The 18,756-nt window shown below is 51.4% G+C and overlaps 1 protein-coding gene across 11 annotated transcripts in view; it reads left to right on the top strand.

Moving 5' to 3' along the window:
* The window catches only part of ERI3 (ERI1 exoribonuclease family member 3), a 126,391-nt gene that overhangs the window by 97,719 nt on the left and 9,916 nt on the right, over positions 1 to 18,756 (top strand). For 9 of the 11 annotated variants that reach the window (XM_025046418.1, XM_025046417.1, XM_015588978.2 and 6 more), the window contains one exon: positions 2,995 to 3,094. The exons of the other annotated variants lie outside the window; for them this stretch is intronic. In XM_025046418.1, coding sequence (XP_024902186.1) covers positions 2,995 to 3,094 — 100 coding nt within the window. Of the gene's footprint in view, positions 1 to 2,994; positions 3,095 to 18,756 lie in introns of those variants that run through there. 11 annotated transcript variants of the gene reach the window in all.

The raw sequence follows: 18,756 nt of genomic DNA, 5'->3' as shown, positions 1-18,756 counted from the left end.
GGTAGCTCTCTCTGTCCCATAGCCATGCCTGAGGGGTACCCAAGTTGGCAGGAGTTGTGGGTAACTTGAGGTGCTGGGCCCTGGTACTGTGCCTAGGGATTCTGTGAGGCTGGTAGTCACTTGTGAAGGTTCAGCTCTGCAGGGATGTGTGGCAGTACCAGGGGGAGACATGCCAGGGTTCTCAACAGAGGCAGCAGGGGGAGAGCCCAGGCTGAAGGAGAGCAGTTTTAATTAACCGTTTTTAATATCATTTTGGACTTTGGCTGGTATGTGAAGGCCCCGCTGGAAGCAGCATTTGTAAAAATTAAATCCCTCTTATTAGTAGCTTGGCAGACCCATGTGCACGTGCCGCACACCCCCACTCCCCGCCACCCATGCCCCCCTGAGGAAGTGCTGGATGAGGCCATGTCACAGCAGCAATTGGTTATCACGCCTTATCTGCGAATATGAGACTGTGCGGCATGACACCCGCGGCCGTGGTGGAGACGCCAATTCATCTCGCCCTCGCTCTGACAAGCTAGACTGCCCTTCCTGAAAGGCATCCGTCAGACGGGACTGGGGCTGCCGACTTGCCTGGTACCTCTGCTTTTCTGCCGTGGATTCTGCCTTGCCCTGGTCCAGCCCGGTCTTCTTGGGCTCTGCTGCCTTCCACCCTCTTTCCACATATCCCAGTCTGGGGAAGATCTTGGGGAGTCATAATTATAATAATAATCTAATCATGGTGACACGTTGGGGCAAGCGTCTAATGTTATCTGAAGTGGTCTTCCCGCTTAGCTGCGATAAGACCAAGGATGACGTGCAGATAACGTTGAGCTGCCCCGTCCCCTGAGCCACAAGCAGAGCAGAGGGGCCTCAGCAGCCCTGCCGCCCGCCCGCCCGTCGCTTTAAGCCGGGAAGCGGCAGCACCTGCTAATGCAAGTGTTTAATATTTGATGGGCTGGGATAAAGCAGGATCACCTTCGAATTGAATTGAGTGTCAGCCGAGAATCTATTACTGAAATTCGGGTGTGATTTGACAGCAAAGTAGACGATGTTATTCTTCACTAGTTACTGCAATCTTCTCCCCGACATCACTTAAATATTTTTTTCTTTGCTTGAGTAAACACACATTATCCTTCTTTTTTCCCCTTCCTTCCCTTTTTCCTTTTTAGAGGGGAAAAAAACCCATCCAGCTCGCCTTCTCTAGGCTGATAGAGTAGATTGTTATTTCTTTATTTGTCCTATTAAATGGAATTTCTGATCGTTTAATCCGGCCTTTGTAAGTGATTTTAAAGTACTTGAAAGCTGGCCTGCCACTGCTTTCTGGCCCACTGCGCTCCAGCCCTGGCCCTGACCACGCTCAACAGCTTCTCCAGCTGTGCACCACCCACTGGCACCCACTGGCTACTTTCCCTCGATGCCTGCGTTCCCCAGACTCTGCCCTGGCTCGAAGCCAGCGTCCTCTTCCCTGTCCTTGAGAGCCTCACACTCAGCCCCAGATTTGTGGGTGCAGCTGTGACCTGGGGAAGGGTGAGAGGGTTGGCTGGGAAGTTGGGCTGTGGCTGGTACCTCTGTGGTCAAGGAAAATGGCCTTAGAGGGTGCCGAGGTTGAAATACACTGGCACCTAGCCTTTCAGTGCTCAAGGGGCTGAGGCTTAGTTCCTGCAGGTGGGCATGAAGGGCACTAACCCTCTGCCCAGCTCCTTGGCCCTGGCACAGACTCAGTGTCCAGCCTTTTGTCTTATTTCTGAACCTGTGCTGGGTACACTCCCCTATGAAGGAGTCTGGAGTGGGGCAGGGACCTCCTAGGCCCAGTGATGGGTGGGAGCACTGCAATGAAACTTTGGTTTCATCAGTGGACTCACCATCCATCTTCTGGGGACTCACTCAAGCTTTATTCTCATTGACCACTGTCCCAAACACTTCCTGCCACTGGGAGAAGGGCAGCCTGGTGTTTGGGGATTTCTGAAGTGAGGGGATGGGTAATATTTGAAGGGTCAGCTAGCTGCACAAGCCCACTAGTAGAGAAGCCTAGAACTTTGCTAGCAGGCTGAGTAAGAATTAAGTCCCCCTCGGGCCACTTAATAGTGCTATAACCCTCATATGTCCCTTTTTTCTGGGCCTCAGTTTCCTTATCTGTGACAGGTCATCATGCTTGTAAGAAACTGTAAGAGCAGGTGCCATCCCTGTCTTGCCATATGCACCCCCTGTCTTATGGAGGTTAGTGGTGGCCAGGTGGCATGAATAGGGGATGGAGGCGGGCAATGAAGTGCTGGGGGCCTGAGCAGATCGATGCCCCCGGCACTTCCTTCCCCAACCCCAGGAAAACAATTAAGTACAGATCGATGGGTGGCCGCTTTGAATATGCATAACTGAGCACTTGACCTTCAGCCGAGATCTGCTTCCCCCATACACACACACACACACACACACACACACGATCACACACTCGCATACTTCTGTGCTCCCCTCACAGCTGTTTAAGTCAACCAGGTGAGCTTACTCCTCCTCAGCTGAGCTCCCACATGGCACTCAGACGTCTATATAGCCTCACCTGTCTCTGGATCAAAAGCACCTTAACCATGGGCAGGTGATTGGCTTTGGTTTTTCTGTCTGTGCAGTGAAGTTTGAATATATTGGTCTCTGAGTCCTTCCTGTCACTAGTGTCTGTGGTCAGTAATACTGTGGGGAGGGGGCCCCACAGAAGGCTGGAGACTCTGGAGAGGAGTGCGTGGTGAAGAGGGGTCCTGAAGGAGAGTCTTAGTAAATGGGAGCTCCCTAGAGAAGCTAATGATGGAGCACCCAGTGAGGACTGGAGGCCATGGCTGGGGAGATACCCAGGAGAAAGGGCATCTGGAGGAAGACAGTGGAAAGGGGACCCAGTGAGGGGACTCTCAGGAAGTGGCATGATGAGAGTAAGCACTTGGGGGGAAGATTTGGTGTGGGGAGGGTGAGCAATGGGGTCGGCTCAGGGGTTAGGGCCTCTGTTAACCTCTCTCGCCTCCTGTCTTCCAGGCTTACAGCTTCGCCATGGGCTGCTGGCCCAAGAATGGACTTCTAGACATGAACAAGGGCCTCAGCCTGCAACACATAGGCCGGCCCCACAGCGGCATTGGTCAGTCCCTCCACTGTCCCCCTGGCAGCTCGGTCCGGTCTCTGCCCGCATGCCTCAGTCCCCTGGCACACAGAGAAGTTCTTTGGCTCCTTTAGTGCTCTAACAGGGTGCTCTCCATATCTGGGGGAGCAGGAAAGGAGGGTGGAGTGAGGGGAGAGTGGAACCAGACCATTGGAAAGGATCTCAAAACAGCAGGAGGAGGCTGGGGTCTGGGCTTTGAGTGGGTCACAGGTGACTCTGGATTCAAGCCAAGGTATCCCCGCCCCTGACTGCATCTCTAGTGGGTGATGTCCTCAGAGGGGTGGGCACATGTCAACTTACCCACCCCCCGTGGAGCTGGAGGAGGCTGTTTAATATTGTTTCAAGTCTGTGGCCACTAAACTGGGCGATCAATGGGAGTTAAGGAGATGAATTATTTAAACCTCACCAGCTTTTAATTAGTCGGGGTCCTTCTGACCGATGGCTCCGTCCACAAGGTATTGACTCCCCCGCAGGAGCAGGAGCCTCCATTGAACGACGCCTGGGTTGGGAGGGGCCACTTGGGGTACCTGGTGGGGGCGTACCCTCAAGGGGATTCCTGCTTGGGAGGGAACTGAAGTGGCTGTGGTTCTAGGCATTGGAGGCTCTGCTAGCATCTGATCTATCAGTAGGATACGTGTCTGTGTGTGTGTATGTGCATACACGCATGTGCGTGTGTGTGACACTTTCAGCTGCATGTCTCTGTGTCCATCTAAAAGTATTTATGTGTCCATGTATGTGTATATCTGAGGGATGCATATGTGTATAGCAACATATCTGTATACATTTTTCTGGGGGCATATATATATATATGGAAGCAACCATCAGCCTGAGTGTGTGTATCCATCAGAAAGTAAGTCTATTCATTTTTGTGTATCTTATTGTGTGTGCATGCAAATGCTTTCAAGCAGGGTACTTGGCAGGCATAGGCTTTGTTCCAAGTGGGGAAAAACGAGGGTATTCCTGAGTGGTGCTGTGACATTATCATAATGTGTGTACCTTTGGGGAGGTTTGGGTGTAGGGGGGAGTAGACTGGCAAGATAACCAAAAGGACCCATTTGCTTACTACAGACAAGCCTCTCATCCTTTTCACAGACATCACTGGTGCCTGGTGGGAACTAGACAGGCTGAATGGAAGTTCCCGTCCTCAGGGAGCTCACATCCTGGGAGGAGACAGAGACTGAACTGGGCACGTGCTATCAGGACACTAAGGGCTATGATAGAAACACCTGGGCTGCCCTAAGGGAGGTTTCCCCTGTCCTCACTTGCCAAGGTAGCTTCTAGTCCTTCATTTACATCTCACTGATTTCTGGGATGCCCTGTATCATTCTTGTTAGGGGGAAAGAGGAAGCCGTCAGTGGGCCTGGGGAATTGGGGGTAACCCACATCAACTGCTGTTCCCTCCCGTAGTAGCTATTCCAGACCACCAGAGGAGACCACAAACCTAGGTTTCCCCTGTCCTCACTTGCCAAGGTAGCTTCTAGTCCTTCATTTACATCTCACTGATTTCTGGGATGCCCTGTATCATTCTTGTTAGGGGGAAAGAGGAAGCCGTCAGTGGGCCTGGGGAATTGGGGGTAACCCACATCAACTGCTGTTCCCTCCCATAGTAGCTATTCCAGACCACCAGAGGAGACCAGGAAGATGACATGCCTGAGAGGTCGGCAGGAAGTTTCCCAGAGAAGAGGACGCTTAAGCCAGGAAATCCTTGAAGGATAAATAGGAGTCTACTAGGCAGAAAAATGAGGGAAGGCTTTTCTACTTGGTTGGAACTGTGTGTACAAAGCCCAAGGGCATGAGGGGGAAGCCTGGCATGTTGAGAGTACATGGTCAGACATCTCAAAGTAGTTTCCAGTGACTGGTGTGAAACTGCTTCAGGTTAGGGAATAATTAATGGGGGGTAAGTGGGCCTTGAATGCCAGGTTAAAAGGGGTGATTTCTCATGAGGTTTTGATGAGATGGAAGAAGTTTATGAGTTAAGAGAATGGCATGATCAGAGCTCTGATTCAGAATCACTGAGGCAGTTTGTACTACACAAACTAGTTCTTCGTAGATGCCCTAAATGCAGTAGGATGAGTGGATGAATGAACAATTGAGTAGATGAGTAAATGAGTGACAGGAAAGGGAGGGACCAGAGAATGGGGATTAGTGAGAGGCCTGTCATTGGCCCAGGGGAGGAGGAACTGAGTAGCCAGTCTTGCAGGTAGGCAGGACCAGTGGGACTGGGTTAACTCACCGTTCATAGTCTTGAGCTGGGTTCTGTGTATCTGTCTAGGGTATATTTGTGAAAGGAAGGGCTTCCTTGTTCCTACTTTTGCTGCTTCCTGGGACTCAGTGATGCTCCTCTTGTCTGTTCACACATGTCGATTCTAGGTTAGGAGTCCTGAGGTGTTCCCTCCTTTGTTGAGGAAGGTTTTTTTTAACTAGGTGGGCCCCAGGGGACAGCCCAAGGCTATGTATGACAGAGTAAGGGCTCTGGAGCCAGAATAAGGTCTAACTGTACTCCCCAGAGTCCTGTGACCTCCGACAAGGGATAGTGCTATTGCCATTCAGGGCTGTTGGGAAGATTTAGTGAAGTCAGCTGTGTAAAGGGCTTGTGCAGTGCCTGGCACACAGTGGGTGCTCAGGGAGCTCCCCCTTCCCTGTTGCCCTGCCTATACTAGGGCCTCTCCAGGCCACTAGTGGTTCCTGGCACTTGATTTTTGTATCTTTGAATGAAGAGGACTGCCCTGCTCTGAGGTGTGGGTGAAGGTGCTTGGAAGGGAGGGAGGATGCAGGGCATTAATTGGGCTGGGAGAGGCGGGGAGGGGAGGTGTGGGTTTTGAGCAGTGAGGTTAATGGCCCTCGCGCCAAAGAGACAGCTTTAATGAGCTTCAGCTGGCGGTGCCCCGAGTTACTGTGCGTGCTAAAAGGGTCGCGCTGTAAGAGTTTGATGTGGACTATTTCCCAGCCCTGGGGTCAGGGGTCAGCTCCTGTCACTGGCCACTCAGGCTGGTCCTCAGTGACATGGTGCTAATTAACTGTGTGAGGAGCTGCCAGCCTGGAGTGGGGAGTGGTATGTATATTGATGGGGGGATGGGGTGGTGAGGCGGCATTGGAGATGATGGGCAAGGGTTCTGCAGATCCCACAGCTTAGCCATCTCCAGGATCTGCTTGGTTCTCCCACAATGCCACAGTGGGGCAGTGGCTCCATGTGCAAATCACATGACCCTGGGTCCTAGAGGGAGCTCCTGAGCCTCTTTCTAAGGTATGTGTGGCCAGAGGAGCCTATGGGGCCTACTTGACAGGGACTACTGCTGAGCATTGGGTAATGGAGGTTCTGAGACAGCAAGGGAGCAGGCATACTGGAGGGGTGGGCCGATGGAGGGGAAGGGCAGGGACATCCAGCTGTAGAAGGGGAGAGGGCCACTAGGATGGATGTGGGTAGCTGAGCTGTTTGAGGGGGAGCATGGGAATGATCAGGCAGAGGAGTGACCTGGTCAAAGTTGGGCTTCAGTCAGAGCAGCCTGAGAGTGTACAGGGAGGACTAGTGAGGAGAAATTGCAGAAGAGGAGGTACAGTAAGGTACATGGAGGTGATGGTTAATTCTGAGCTGGCAGTGGCTATGAGAATGGAGTGGGGACCAGGTCAGTGAATGTTTACCTTGCATCTACTGTGTGTCAGAGGCTGTGAAAGGTATTAGAAATGTATTGGTAAAGATGACAGACACAGTGCCCTGCCCCCACAGAGATCACAGGCACAGTCTTCAGGATGGGGTGTTGGCTTGGCCCTGGGGACTGAGAGCGAGGTAGGGCTCAGGGATGGAGGCAGTGAGGCTCTGAGAGGAAGCGGGGTATGGGGCTGTCAGCATGGTCTCTCAGTCAAAGCGGGAACACCTCCTTCTGGTGAACAGGGTGGTACTGGAGCGAGTTGTGGATGAGGAGGGACTGCTGATGGCCATGGCTGTTCTGTGGGCTCTGTCAACTTCCTTGGCTTGAGCCAAAGTCCCTAGGCTGGGCAGCCTCCACCAGGGACTGCTGAGCGTGACATGGTCCTCCTTTCATTTCAGCCAATGGTCAGTAAGACACTCACATTATTTGGGGGCACCTTATATTAGCTAATGTAATTTTCACACCAGTCTTTTGAAGGCAGGCGTTTTCATTCCCATTTTATAGGTTATGAAACAGAGGCTTAATTAGTAAGCAGCTTGCCTGAGGTCACACAGCCAATCGAATTGAGGAGTCAGGATTCAAACCCAGGCCCATCTGAATGCAAAGCCTGTATTCTCACTACTGTGCTGAACTGGAAGTACCTTTTTGATGTTGAGCTTTGTGCTGCCCACAAAGATGATGAGGAAGAAAATAAGCTTACTTCCCTCATTTCCTTCAGTTTCATGCGAAACATACAGGCCTTGACAAAGTTCCAGTAGCAACCACAGGAAGAAAAGAAAGGAGGCATTGCCACGCCTTCACTTCTGCTACAGTCGTGCCCAGAGCCAGGGCCCTGCAGCCACTGGCTTCTGACCTCCTCCTTACCCCAACAGCTCTTACTTTGTGATTTGGGTTTGCTCTCCACCTCTTGGCTCAGGAAAATCTGCCCATCTTCCAGGGCCCACCTCCTCTGGGAATCTCGCCTGGCCCTCCCAGTGTGGATGTACAGAATACACCCTTAGGCTCCGGTTATCATTTGTTTGGTAATGATCGGGCCCCACATACTTGACCTCTCTAAGGGCAAGACCCGGGCCTCCTTTGCATCTTTCTTTTTGGAAATCTGCACAAGAAATGTCAGTAAAATCTCACTTGTTATTGGGACATGGAGATCCCATAGACTGCTGATTCCAGCTGGCTGGGAGAATAACTAGAACCTTCCCTGACTCCCAGCTGGGTGGTCCTGCCCCAGCTGTTGAGCCCCTCTGCTCAGGGACTGAGGAGGGTCCCTCTGAGGCTCATGATAAAGAAGGGTGGCCAGACACCAAGTGGATTCTCTCAGGAACTTGTTGCCCAGTACAGTTTGGCAAGAGAGCTGGGCTAGCAGGTGGCAGGGTGGGGGTCTGGCCCCAGAAGGGCAGTACTGGCCTTTAGTCTCCCCTGAAGGAATGGGGTGCTTATCAAGAGTCCAGTCAGAGCGCATTAGCTCTGTGACATGGATCTCATTAGCGCCCGTGAGAGGTGTCACTGCGGGAGAATTGTCGGCTCCGGGAGATGCTTGTACCAAAAGGAAGAAAGGACAGTGACAGCCTTTTCTCTGCCGCCTCTGCTGCCAGCTCCCTGGGCCGCCCGCCCTCCTCCTCCTCGTGGGGGTGTGGGGGTGCTAGCTAATGAGCTCGTCTACAGTACAGCTTTGCCTTCCCCTCCTTGAAGTTCTCTTGGTCCCTCTGAAGACCTCAGGCCCAGGATTAGCACACACCAAACAGCAGCCCCCCTCTTGCCCAGCAGGGAGTTCCTTCTGATCACCTGCTTCTGCTACCGTGGCAAGGGAAAGGAGGTGGGGCCAAGACAGCCACTGTGGCCAGGGGACAGACGGCGGCTTTCACCTCTGGAAGGCTCACGTCCTCTGCCTCTCTCAGCAGCACGACCATGTCCACTTCTCTGCAGTGGGCTCTTTCTTTCCAGTTCCCTGCCCCTCTCCTTTCCCCATGACATCTCCCATCCTGGCAGGGTCCTCATTTCCGTGATGAACCCTTCTCCCAAGGCAGGGAAGAATGTGGGGACTCTGGCTCAGGGTTAAGCATGCAGGGTGTGGCATTCAGATATGATCTGATATAAGACGTTCTGGCTCAGCTAGGACTTCAGAATTAGCAAGAGTCCAGTGTCTGGGTTTCAGATGATCTGAAGGTGGTGAAGTATTGATATGAGGCCCCTGCAGACCTGATAGTCCTCTCCTTAGCTGTCCTGAAGAGGCAGAGAGGTACCTCCCCACCTTCTCCCTGCTTCAGCCATCTTTCAGGGCTGTGAGGGGAGGAGCCCTCACAGCTGCCTTAGGGGGAGGGTCAGAGACAGCTGGAGTGCATTCTTCCCTAGCACTGTCCTCCACTCCTGTCTGTTCTTTGTGGTATATCCCAGAGAAAGTAAGGGGGATAGATAGCCATGAGAAGAGAGAACTGTCCAGGCACCCACAGTGTCCACTGGCCTGCTCGGATAGTGCTCAGGGAGAGGGGCGCACACCTTCCTCCCTGAGCCGGCACCCTTGGAGCCCCAGGGACATCTGAAGAATTGATCCTCGCCAGAGATCATGCTCCAGTCTTCAGTAGCAAGCACAGATGGAAAATGGATAGACGTACAGACGAGTGGACTGACGGATGGAGGACAGTTCTGGTGTATGTATGTTTGTGTTCTGTGTGTATGATGCACTGGGAAGTACAATCTTTGTTTCCTACCTTCCTAGCCCTGGGCCCCAGCCTGGCCTCCTCTTGTCTCTCCGTATCTCCTGTCAAACCATCGCAGACGTAAATGACAAAGAAATCAGAAAGACAGATCAATGCCGGCCAAATTAGCACTTGCAGATAGACTGTGCGGGGATGTCAGCGCCCTGACCCCTGGTGATCTTGCAGCCTCCGCTGCTGATATTATGCAAATTGCATCCATCTGGCAGGACCCGCGTGCTTGCTGCTCCTACTCAGAGGAGTAATGGGCTGGGGGTGGGCGGGAGTATTGGAGCAAGAGTCGGTGGAGTGAGTGTGTGCGTGTGTGTGCATGTGTGAGCATGTACTTGAGTGTATGTGAGGGCGTGCGGTGCCCACCAAGCACTGGGCGGTGATGGAGTGATTGACAGGGCAGATAAGGGGCTGCATTGGATTCCTTTGGGCTGGGGGATTAGGAGCAGCCACAGATGGGAGATAACCGTACTTCATTTCAGTTTATTTTCCTCCTTATCCCCTCTCCCCACCTTCACTCCCCGAAAAACACAATCTCTCTAGTTTGCGTTTTCATCAATATTTGCAAGTCATTACCACTTGTTTAAGGTGAGAGACAATGTCAGGGCCCAGACCAGGCCAGCCCTTCCCCCAGTCCTGTACAGGCCTGGTACCCTGAGAATGAATTCTTAGAGCAGCCCCAACAGCCTGCACCCCAGTGATGTTCACTCCCTCCTCCCTTGCACACAGTCCTCATGGGACTAGTCATACCTCATAACCTGCCCTACTCACCTACCTCATCTGACCTAATGGCCCCTGACAAACCTGGGCCCCTGCCCCTCCCACCTGTCGCCGCTGCGTGCCAGCCCTGCCTCCAAGTTTAGGCTCCAGCATAGGTGCTTCTGCCCCTGGTAAGAGCTGTGCCTCTGGGAGCTATTCTTCCTCTTCTTCAGGACTCTGGACCCTTCCCCACAGCTCTTCCAGTCCTTGACACTATTGACCAGGGCCAAGATCCCGGCTGGGCAAAGTGGGGCCTGTGGCCTATGGAGAGGGGAATTTGTTTGGTCTGGTCTGAATCCCCATCTACACCAGTATCCTTCCGTAACATTTGCTTAGTGTCAGATACAGTACAGAGGACTTTTTATGTGTTTTCTCCTTGAACTCCCAAATCCTATGGGATAGAGTCTGTCACCTCTACTGTATGTGAGAAAACCGAGGCTTAGGAAGGTTGTCATTCACCCAAGGCTGCAGAGCAAGGAAGTAGGAGAGCCAGAATTTAGACGCATCTGTCTAGGGTCAGAGCTCTTAATCAGCAAGCTCCGCTGCCTCACTGCCGTGCCACCAGCCCCACATGCTCACACATCACGCCTGGATCCGTTTAAAGCAACCATCCTTGTACAATAGGCAGACGAGTTCCTTCAGCTTGTAGCCTCTGATCACAAACCCTGACCCAGACCAGAGTCTCTGCCCGGCTGAACCAGACTGAAGGGGACAGGATTCAAACATATCCCGCCCTCAGGAGCTGTGTGTCTGAGACAGTTGGGCTGTAGCAAGAAGGACACACAGAGGACAGAATGCACCCAGCAGCTGAGCCTGCCCAGGGCTATGTCACAGCACGTGGCATCCAGACATCTGTAGCTCAGGGAGAGGGGCTAAGCAGCTCAGGCCAGCCAGCTGTGGTAGCTGAGGGTATAGCTGTCCCAGGGGCTCCTCCAAAACTGGGTCCTAGCTGTACCCACCCACCAAGCAGCGTTGGGAGCTTGGAGTATTGGGGACATGTCCGGGGACACGTGTGCAAGGGGAGCTTGTCCTAATGAGGAGAACATGGCTGCTAGTTAGGCGAGGGGCGGGCGGGGAGCCGCAGAGCTGATTGAAGGCAGGGGCAGGGGTCAGACAATTAGGCCCAGATCCGGCTGTTTGATGTGAGTTCTGAGGCCTCAAAGCCTCCCTTCAGCCCGCTCCCTCTACTCCCTCCTCTCCCTCCTCTTTCCTTTCTTCTTCTGCCCAAAGGCAGGAAGGATGGAAACGCTTACTCTCACTGTTACTATTATTAAACTCTGTGGCAGGCCAGCCAGACCCCAGGACTCCTACCCACAGGGGGCACCCCAGGCCCCCCTGAGGCTTCTTGGACTCCAGGGGGCATCTGGCCAGAAGCCAAGGCCAGCCTGAGGGCGGGGACAAGCTGAGACCCAGGGCAAGGTAACGCTGCTGCCTCTCTTGCTTCTAAGGCAGGAGTGAATGGGACTGCCCAGCGGGGATTTCGGCCCAGGGCTGCCGGGGCCACATTTCAGGCCTGCTTTGACCACTGCTTCCTGCAGCCACCTAGTTCTTTTCTGTCCTTGTGTTGAAGGGTGAGGGTCTGGTTCATTCATGCTCATACCCCATCACATACACAGCTGTCTGCAGCAGTCACACCAAAACCTCACCCCACAAGGTAGATGCGTACATAGAGCCCAACAGTACTGTCACACACATCAAAGCAGAGTATTCCCCCTACCCCCACTCCAGATGTCATACCCATATACAGGGTTACAGGGTTCCTACTCTAGTCACACCTGCATAGGCTTGTGCAAAAGCCCTGACTGTCCCCTAGGCAATCTGATTATCCTTTGGGAGCTAAGCCCCTCCCCCAGAATAGCTAGGAAGTGCAGTTGGATCTTGTGTCCAGGGTGAGTGAGGACCTGGCCCTGCCAGCCCCCTATCCTAGGAAATAAGCCTAGCGAGCTGGTACTAACCAGAGAGTGGAAAGAAGCCAGATTGGGGTGGGGGGTGGAGGGTGCAGTGGGGAGAGGGAGGGTGGGAGCAGAGATAAATGTTAGCTCATTTCTTCCGTAATTAGTTACTCCCTCATCCCCGCGTTGTAATTGTGAACAAGCTGTAATGTTTAATTAGTCTGTAAATGAAACCCCAATTTCATAATGGCCTGGCTGACAGGGCTAAGTGAGCAGGGGAGGAAGGGAGGGGAGGTAATAGGAAGGGCCTGCAGAGGGGAGGATAGGCTTGTGGGATCACTCCCTCTTCTCTTCAACCCAGCCTGGCCTCTGGTGGGGTAGGCTGTGTGACTGGGTCCAGTACCTGCACTCAGTCGTTAGCCTCCACTGACCCTCCTTACCAGAAAAAGGAGAGGGAAGGGAGGATTCCTGGCATCCTAATCCCACCCTCCCTGCCTGCCCGCCCATCAACTCTCTGGTTGAGATACCATAATCACAGCCCAACCTAGATGAAGAGCTGACTCTGGGGCCCAGGCTTGTGACCCCAGCAAGGAGGATGCTTCCTCCCCAGGTCCAGCCTTTCCCCTACCCAAATCATCCTACTGAGAGGCCTTTGCTTAGCACCTGTAGGATCTGGTCCTACACCTAAAGGAGCCAGTGATTGGCACAGGTCCCTCCCTCTCTGGTCCCACTGCTAGCAGAATCTAGCATCCATGCTATGCAGGCACCCAGGCCAGGCCTTATCTCAGTAGATATCACAGCAAACTGTGATAAACTGGAGCTGCCGCAGGGGGGAGCCCGTGGCCCCGCTGCTGCCTCATCGGTCTCTTCTTGTCTCCCCCACAGCATCCTCACTGCCTGCACGCACCCCACCCTGCCTGCCGCAGCCATAAATCTCAATTTACGAGGGTGGCTCTGGTGGGGGAGGGAGGTAGCGCCGCTAATGACGGCTCCTCAGCCGGATTTTTCATGTTGCACAGTCATAAATTTTTAAGAACAGCATGGGCAGCACGTTAGCGAGTTATCAAGGCCGCCTCCGTGCTGGCTGCCTAGCTCCAAGACAGCAGGGTCTGGGTAGGGCAGAGAAGGCATTTGGGACAGGGCTGGGGCCTGGCAGCCAGACTGTGTGGAGACAAGGGTAAGGCTGGGCCAAGCAGGCAGCTAGCGTGAGCCTTCAGACAGGGTGAGAAGTGCTGCCAGAGCAGCCAGGAGCCAAGGACAGGTACATAGGTGGGATCACATGTGTGGGCACACAGACCATGGTGTTGGGAGCTGCTGATGGATGCCTCCGCTCCAAGACTTGACACCATGATATACAGGGAGCCTGGAGACATATGGATTTTCAAAGTGGCCACTTTGAATAGAATTACAAACCCTGTCTGTGTGCACAATGAGGCCTCTGCCCTGGCAGAGCTGCACTTGGTTCATAAGCCAGGTGCCTTTTAGGATCGTTCTTGGGAGCCTCTTAGGATCGTACCAGGTGTCACCAAGGGGGATCCCTGGGGAAATGCGCACAGAGGGGTCAAGTCTGTGGAAATGCTAGAGCCAGGGGCCTGAAGCCAGGCTCACCTCATTCTAGTTAAGGCTCATCACTTCCACGTGGGGCGTCCTGGATAAATCATTCACAATCTTGGGCCTCAGGTTCTTCCTTTTTAAAGTAGGGTCAATGATGGCTCCCACCTTTCTAGGCTTACTCCGAGGGTTTGAAAGTGCTATAAAACCCTGAGTACAAGTTAGATCAGTTGTCTGTTTTATCTCTGGGAGAGTTTTGAGGGAGTGTCTGGGGAAAGGATATCTACTGGGACATTTATATTTATTGTGCAGTCATTCATTTGGAAGGTATGTGTTTGCTGAGGTCTTCTGGGTTCCCAGTCCAGTACTGGATTTTCAGGGGTGAGGGAAGTCTCTTTCTAGGAGGTGGTGTGAGCACTTGTGGCCAAAGCAAGTCAGTGGTCCTAGTCCCTGTGTCTGGTCTCCCTGCAGGGGTGATGGACCAGACCCTGTGCTGTCTTGCAGTGGGCACACCTGAGCCTCTGGGTGCTGAGAGGCTCATACAGGCCCCTCCCAAACCTAAAGCCAGATGATTCCCTGAGTTTTTTTCTGTGCGGTTGAAGGTTAATGATCTTGATTATATCTCAGAAGCCAAAAGCACAAGGTCAAGAAACTGGATGGTGCTCAAGTCAGCAGAGGTAGTGTGAGTGTGTGTTTGTATTGGGGCGTTCAGGATGACTCTGTGGTGATCCAGCAGAACAGATGCTGGTTGTTTAGGGAGAAGAGTATCCCCAGGCTGGGCCTTGTTGGCATAGGGGCAGTCCCCTGCCCCTTCTCAAGCCACTTTCCTCATGTTCCCTGCACTCCAGCACAATGCCCATCTTCATTTCCTGAAACCTGCCATGACTTCTCTAAGCTTAGGGCCTTCCGGTGTGGCTTTTTTTTCCCCTTGGGAGTCCCCATTCCCACCACTTGGCCTAATTAATACCTGCTCATCCTTAAGAGCACAGCTCAAATTTTGCATCCCCAGGAAAGCCTTCTCTGACGCCCTGTGCACCCCTTCATAGCGCCCTGCCTGCCCTTGTAAACTCTGTCATAGTCTTAATTAAGAAATGAGTTGCCTAATGCCTCCCCCCTCTACCCCCACCCACCGCAACAGATTATAAGTTTCCTGAAGGCAGGAACTTGGGTCTGTTTTACCTTGTATCCCCAAAGCACAACATAGTATCTGACTCGTTTAGAGAGATAGTAAATAAAATGTATTGTTTTAAATTGAATTAAATTGAGTTGAGATGGCCCTGGCCTACCCTTGGGTGCCAGGGCAAGAGGAGGCAGATAGGGAAGTGCCTGGAGCCAAGGTGGTTCCCATTAGTCCTCATGATTAATTCACAGCCATACTGTGATGGAGTAGGCTTGTCCCCAGTCAGCGCCTCCACTGGGGCCCACCTGTTAGCGACAAACAAACAAAGGGGATAAATAATGCATTGGGAGCTGAGCCAGGCAAGGCGGCGGTATTGAAATTAATAGGGATTAGCTGAGCAGCTTGAGGATGAAATATTTACCAGGTGAGACTGGGCTTAGGGAGGGCAGCCCCCGCTGAGTCCCCAGGCACAGCCAGGCCCTTCTTCAAAGCATCATTGTCTAGGACTAGGGAGCCCCAACACCAGTACTACCACCCCCCAGCTGCCTCAGTTTGCAGGACAGGCTGGCTAGACTGCTGAGAGCTCAGGTCCCTGCCAGCCTCCTGGCACAGTAGGTTTTAGGGAAACCAAGATACTAGGAAGGGGTGAGTGGAGGTGGGGAAGGGCCTGAAGCTCCCAGCACTATAGAAGCTGGGGGACAAGGACCATGACTGATTTTCAGGGCCTTGACATTCCTGGCAAATGTCAGGGCAGGAGTAAGTTCACCTGTGTTCTTGTCTACCCCACCCTTCCCTTTCTTTTCCTTCCTTTGTTCCACTTAATACATATTGACTGGGGGCCTCTAACATTAGTATCCTCAAGGGGTTTGTAGTCTAGCAGGGGTGACAGAGGCAATCACAATGGTGGAACACTTAGAAGAGGTTCCTAACACAATCATGGGGGCCCAGATAAGGCACCCCCGGAAGTAATAGCAAGCCCAGGTCCTGAGGGACAAGGGAGAGTACCAGCTGAGAAGTGAGGGAGAAGTTCCAGGCAGAAGGAGAAGCATGTGAAAAAGTTGAGAGGCTAGAGAGCCTAACAGCCCCCTGTCTAACAGGAGAGTGGGACAGATGGGGCCCAAGAGAGGAAGCTGGACAGATCCCTGGGACTTTCTAAAGGAGTTGGGACACTGTCCTGAGAGCAGTGAGGCACCGTTGGAGGAGGTGGTGGTGGTTTGTTGCTTGAATTATTAACTCTTAAACTTTTTACCTTGAACTAATTTTACATTTACAGAAAAGTTTCTATATATCTGTTACCAGCTTTCCTTAGTGATAATCACAGTGCAATTATCAGCACTAGGAAATTAACATTGATGCTATGCTATTAACTAAACCAAAGGCCTTATTGAGTTTCACCAGTGCTACTGCTAATGTCCGTCCAGAATCATTGAAGGGTTTTAAGACAAGGAGTGAAATGACCAGACATGTGGGAGAGATTGGCAGGGGCACTGCTCTCACCTGCTTGAGAGATGCTGGCACCCTGGACTGGAATGGTAGTTGTGGGAATGTAGGTTTAGGAATTATTGGAAAGTATGTGGTAATTAAAACCTCAGCAGTGGATAAGGTTGCCCACCGAGAGAGTAGAGAATGTGAAGGGAAGAGGGCCATTAACAGCTCTGAGCAACACCCACACCCTAGGGGCCATCAGAAGCAAGGGCATATGCAAAAGGAGCTGGAGGGGTGGGGGAGCTGGAGGGGGCTTCGGATAGAGAACATGGTGTCCCTGAAACCAAGGGGAGAACGTTTCAAGACATGAGTAGATCCACTGGATCCATGGAAACCTGAGAGGCTTCCATTGGACTTCACCGCTGTGAGGTCACTGGAATCATCAGAGAGAGCATTTGGTGGTGATGGCGAAGGGAATCAAATTGCTGGGTGGGAGATGAGAAAATGAGGCCATGAGTGTTAACAAATCTGAAGTCTGGCTCTGAAAGGAAGGACAGGTTGAGTACTAGCCACATGGAAACGGGAGTAAAAGGGAGGTTGTTTTTTAAAATAGAGATTTAATTTATTCACATGCTAATGTGAAAGAACCAATGCAGAAGAAATAATTTGAAACTATATCAGCAAGAAAAGGGGTTCCTTATAATGTAAGGCCCCCCAAAAGGCAGTAAAAACCCAGGTGAAGTGAAAGGATGAGCTTTGGAAGTGTCATTAGGATGAGTCTTCTCGTAACAGGATGAGAAGACAGGGCTGGCACAGGTGCAGGAGAGTGGCTTCTGTATCTCCTATGACATAGGAGATGAGTGTGTAGGAGACGGGGTCAGGGATGATATTGGGGGTAAGGGATTTGAGATTGTGTGAGATAAAGAAAATTTGAAACTGTCACTAGGGAAAAGGGGAGAGTGTACGTACTGACCAGATTGGCAGGGCAGTTTTATACACCCAGTTGAGGTTGATGACTGTGATTTTATGAGTGGCATGAATCTACATGGTTGTGATTTTCTCTAATCACATTCAACCCAGATGCAGGCATAGAGAAGGCAGAGCTTGGGCTTTTCCATACAAGTATGATGGAAGGAAAAGGGAGAAAGAGAGTTGAGAGTATTGGCAAGAGAGAATTGAAATGATAGACCATGGAATCCAAGCTCCAAAGTGGGGTGGATCATTTAAGTTGCTAGGACAGAAGTGCTTGGTATACACCCAATATCCATTGTCCTTTCTCACTAAATAGAGCCCCTATATAATTAGAGGCAGCTATATGTGCCCAGTTAAAAGATTATTTTTTTTTACTTTCTCATACAGCTAAATATGGTTATGTCTCTGAGTTCTGTCCAGTGAGATAAAAGGAATTGTTGTGTGGGACCTCCAGGAACAATGACTCAACTAGACAGTACATTATTCTTTTTCCTTCTTTCTCATTCATAAAATGTGGGTGTGATGATTGGAGCTCCAGCAGCCATTCTGGACCATGAGATAACTTGGAAATTAGAAACAACATGCTGAAAAGGGCAAGGCAGAAAGAAGAAGCCCAAGTCTCTCTGATGACTTTGTTGAGCTATGTGGCTTAGATTGCAAGCCACAGTTGTATTTTCTTCCTTCTCTGTTTCACTTGGGTTCCCGTCTAAATTTGACTCTTTTATCCTTTTTAGTAACATGATCTGTATCCCAATATATAACAGGAAACAATTTTATCAAATGTATAGAGAGAGCATAACAAGAGTTACTGTCTTCCTAGCCTGAAATAGCAGTGTCTTCCTTGCCCTTTGCCCTACCTCCTCCATCCTATAATGTAAGCCATGTTTACATTAGAGGATCCATTTGTTAGTTATTCTTTTTTCGACCTTTATATTCTATATCAGTTAGTGTCCTTTTGGCTACCAGAAGAAAAACACCTAATTTAAAATATTTTAAAGAATAAGAGGATTTATTACCTCACAAAAGTTTGGAGGTAAGGTCATCCTAGGGTTGGTTGATTCAGCATCTCAGCAATGTCATCAAGAACCCAGATTTTTTCCATTTTTTTGTTCTTTCATCTTCAGCATGCTCTTCGTAGGCTAACTCCCCTCAAGGCTGGAGGAAGGCTTCAGTCCAGACATGAAAATATCCAGCAGAATAGAAAGGGCTGTTTTCCCCTCTTACGTCTCTTAAGAGGAAAGAAATTTTCCACGAAGATCTTTGAGCAAACTTACCCTCCTATCTCAGTAGCCAGAACACATGGCTTCCCCTGAATCAGTGACTGGCAAGGGGAATAGGGTCATCACAAATGGCTCAGACCACGGAGCAGTCACCCTGGTCACACAAGGGAGAAGAAGGCTCTGCCAGCTTGGCCAAAGGGGAAGGGCTGTTGCATAAGTAATCAAAAGTGGACAGGGAGAAAGTGAAGGCAGGAAGGATGATGTATATGGAAAGAGTAGAGGTATAAATGGTTTCAAGGTTCCAATGAGATGAAAGAAAAAGTGTATTATTGTCAGAAACTAGGCATATTTGA

This window comes from Pteropus alecto, unplaced genomic scaffold (genome assembly GCF_000325575.1).
Source record: "Pteropus alecto unplaced genomic scaffold, ASM32557v1 scaffold484, whole genome shotgun sequence".
NCBI classification, from domain to species: Eukaryota; Metazoa; Chordata; class Mammalia; order Chiroptera; family Pteropodidae; genus Pteropus; species Pteropus alecto.
The sequence above is the reverse complement of the archived record's forward strand: the minus strand, read 5'-3'. Positions and strand labels throughout refer to the sequence as shown.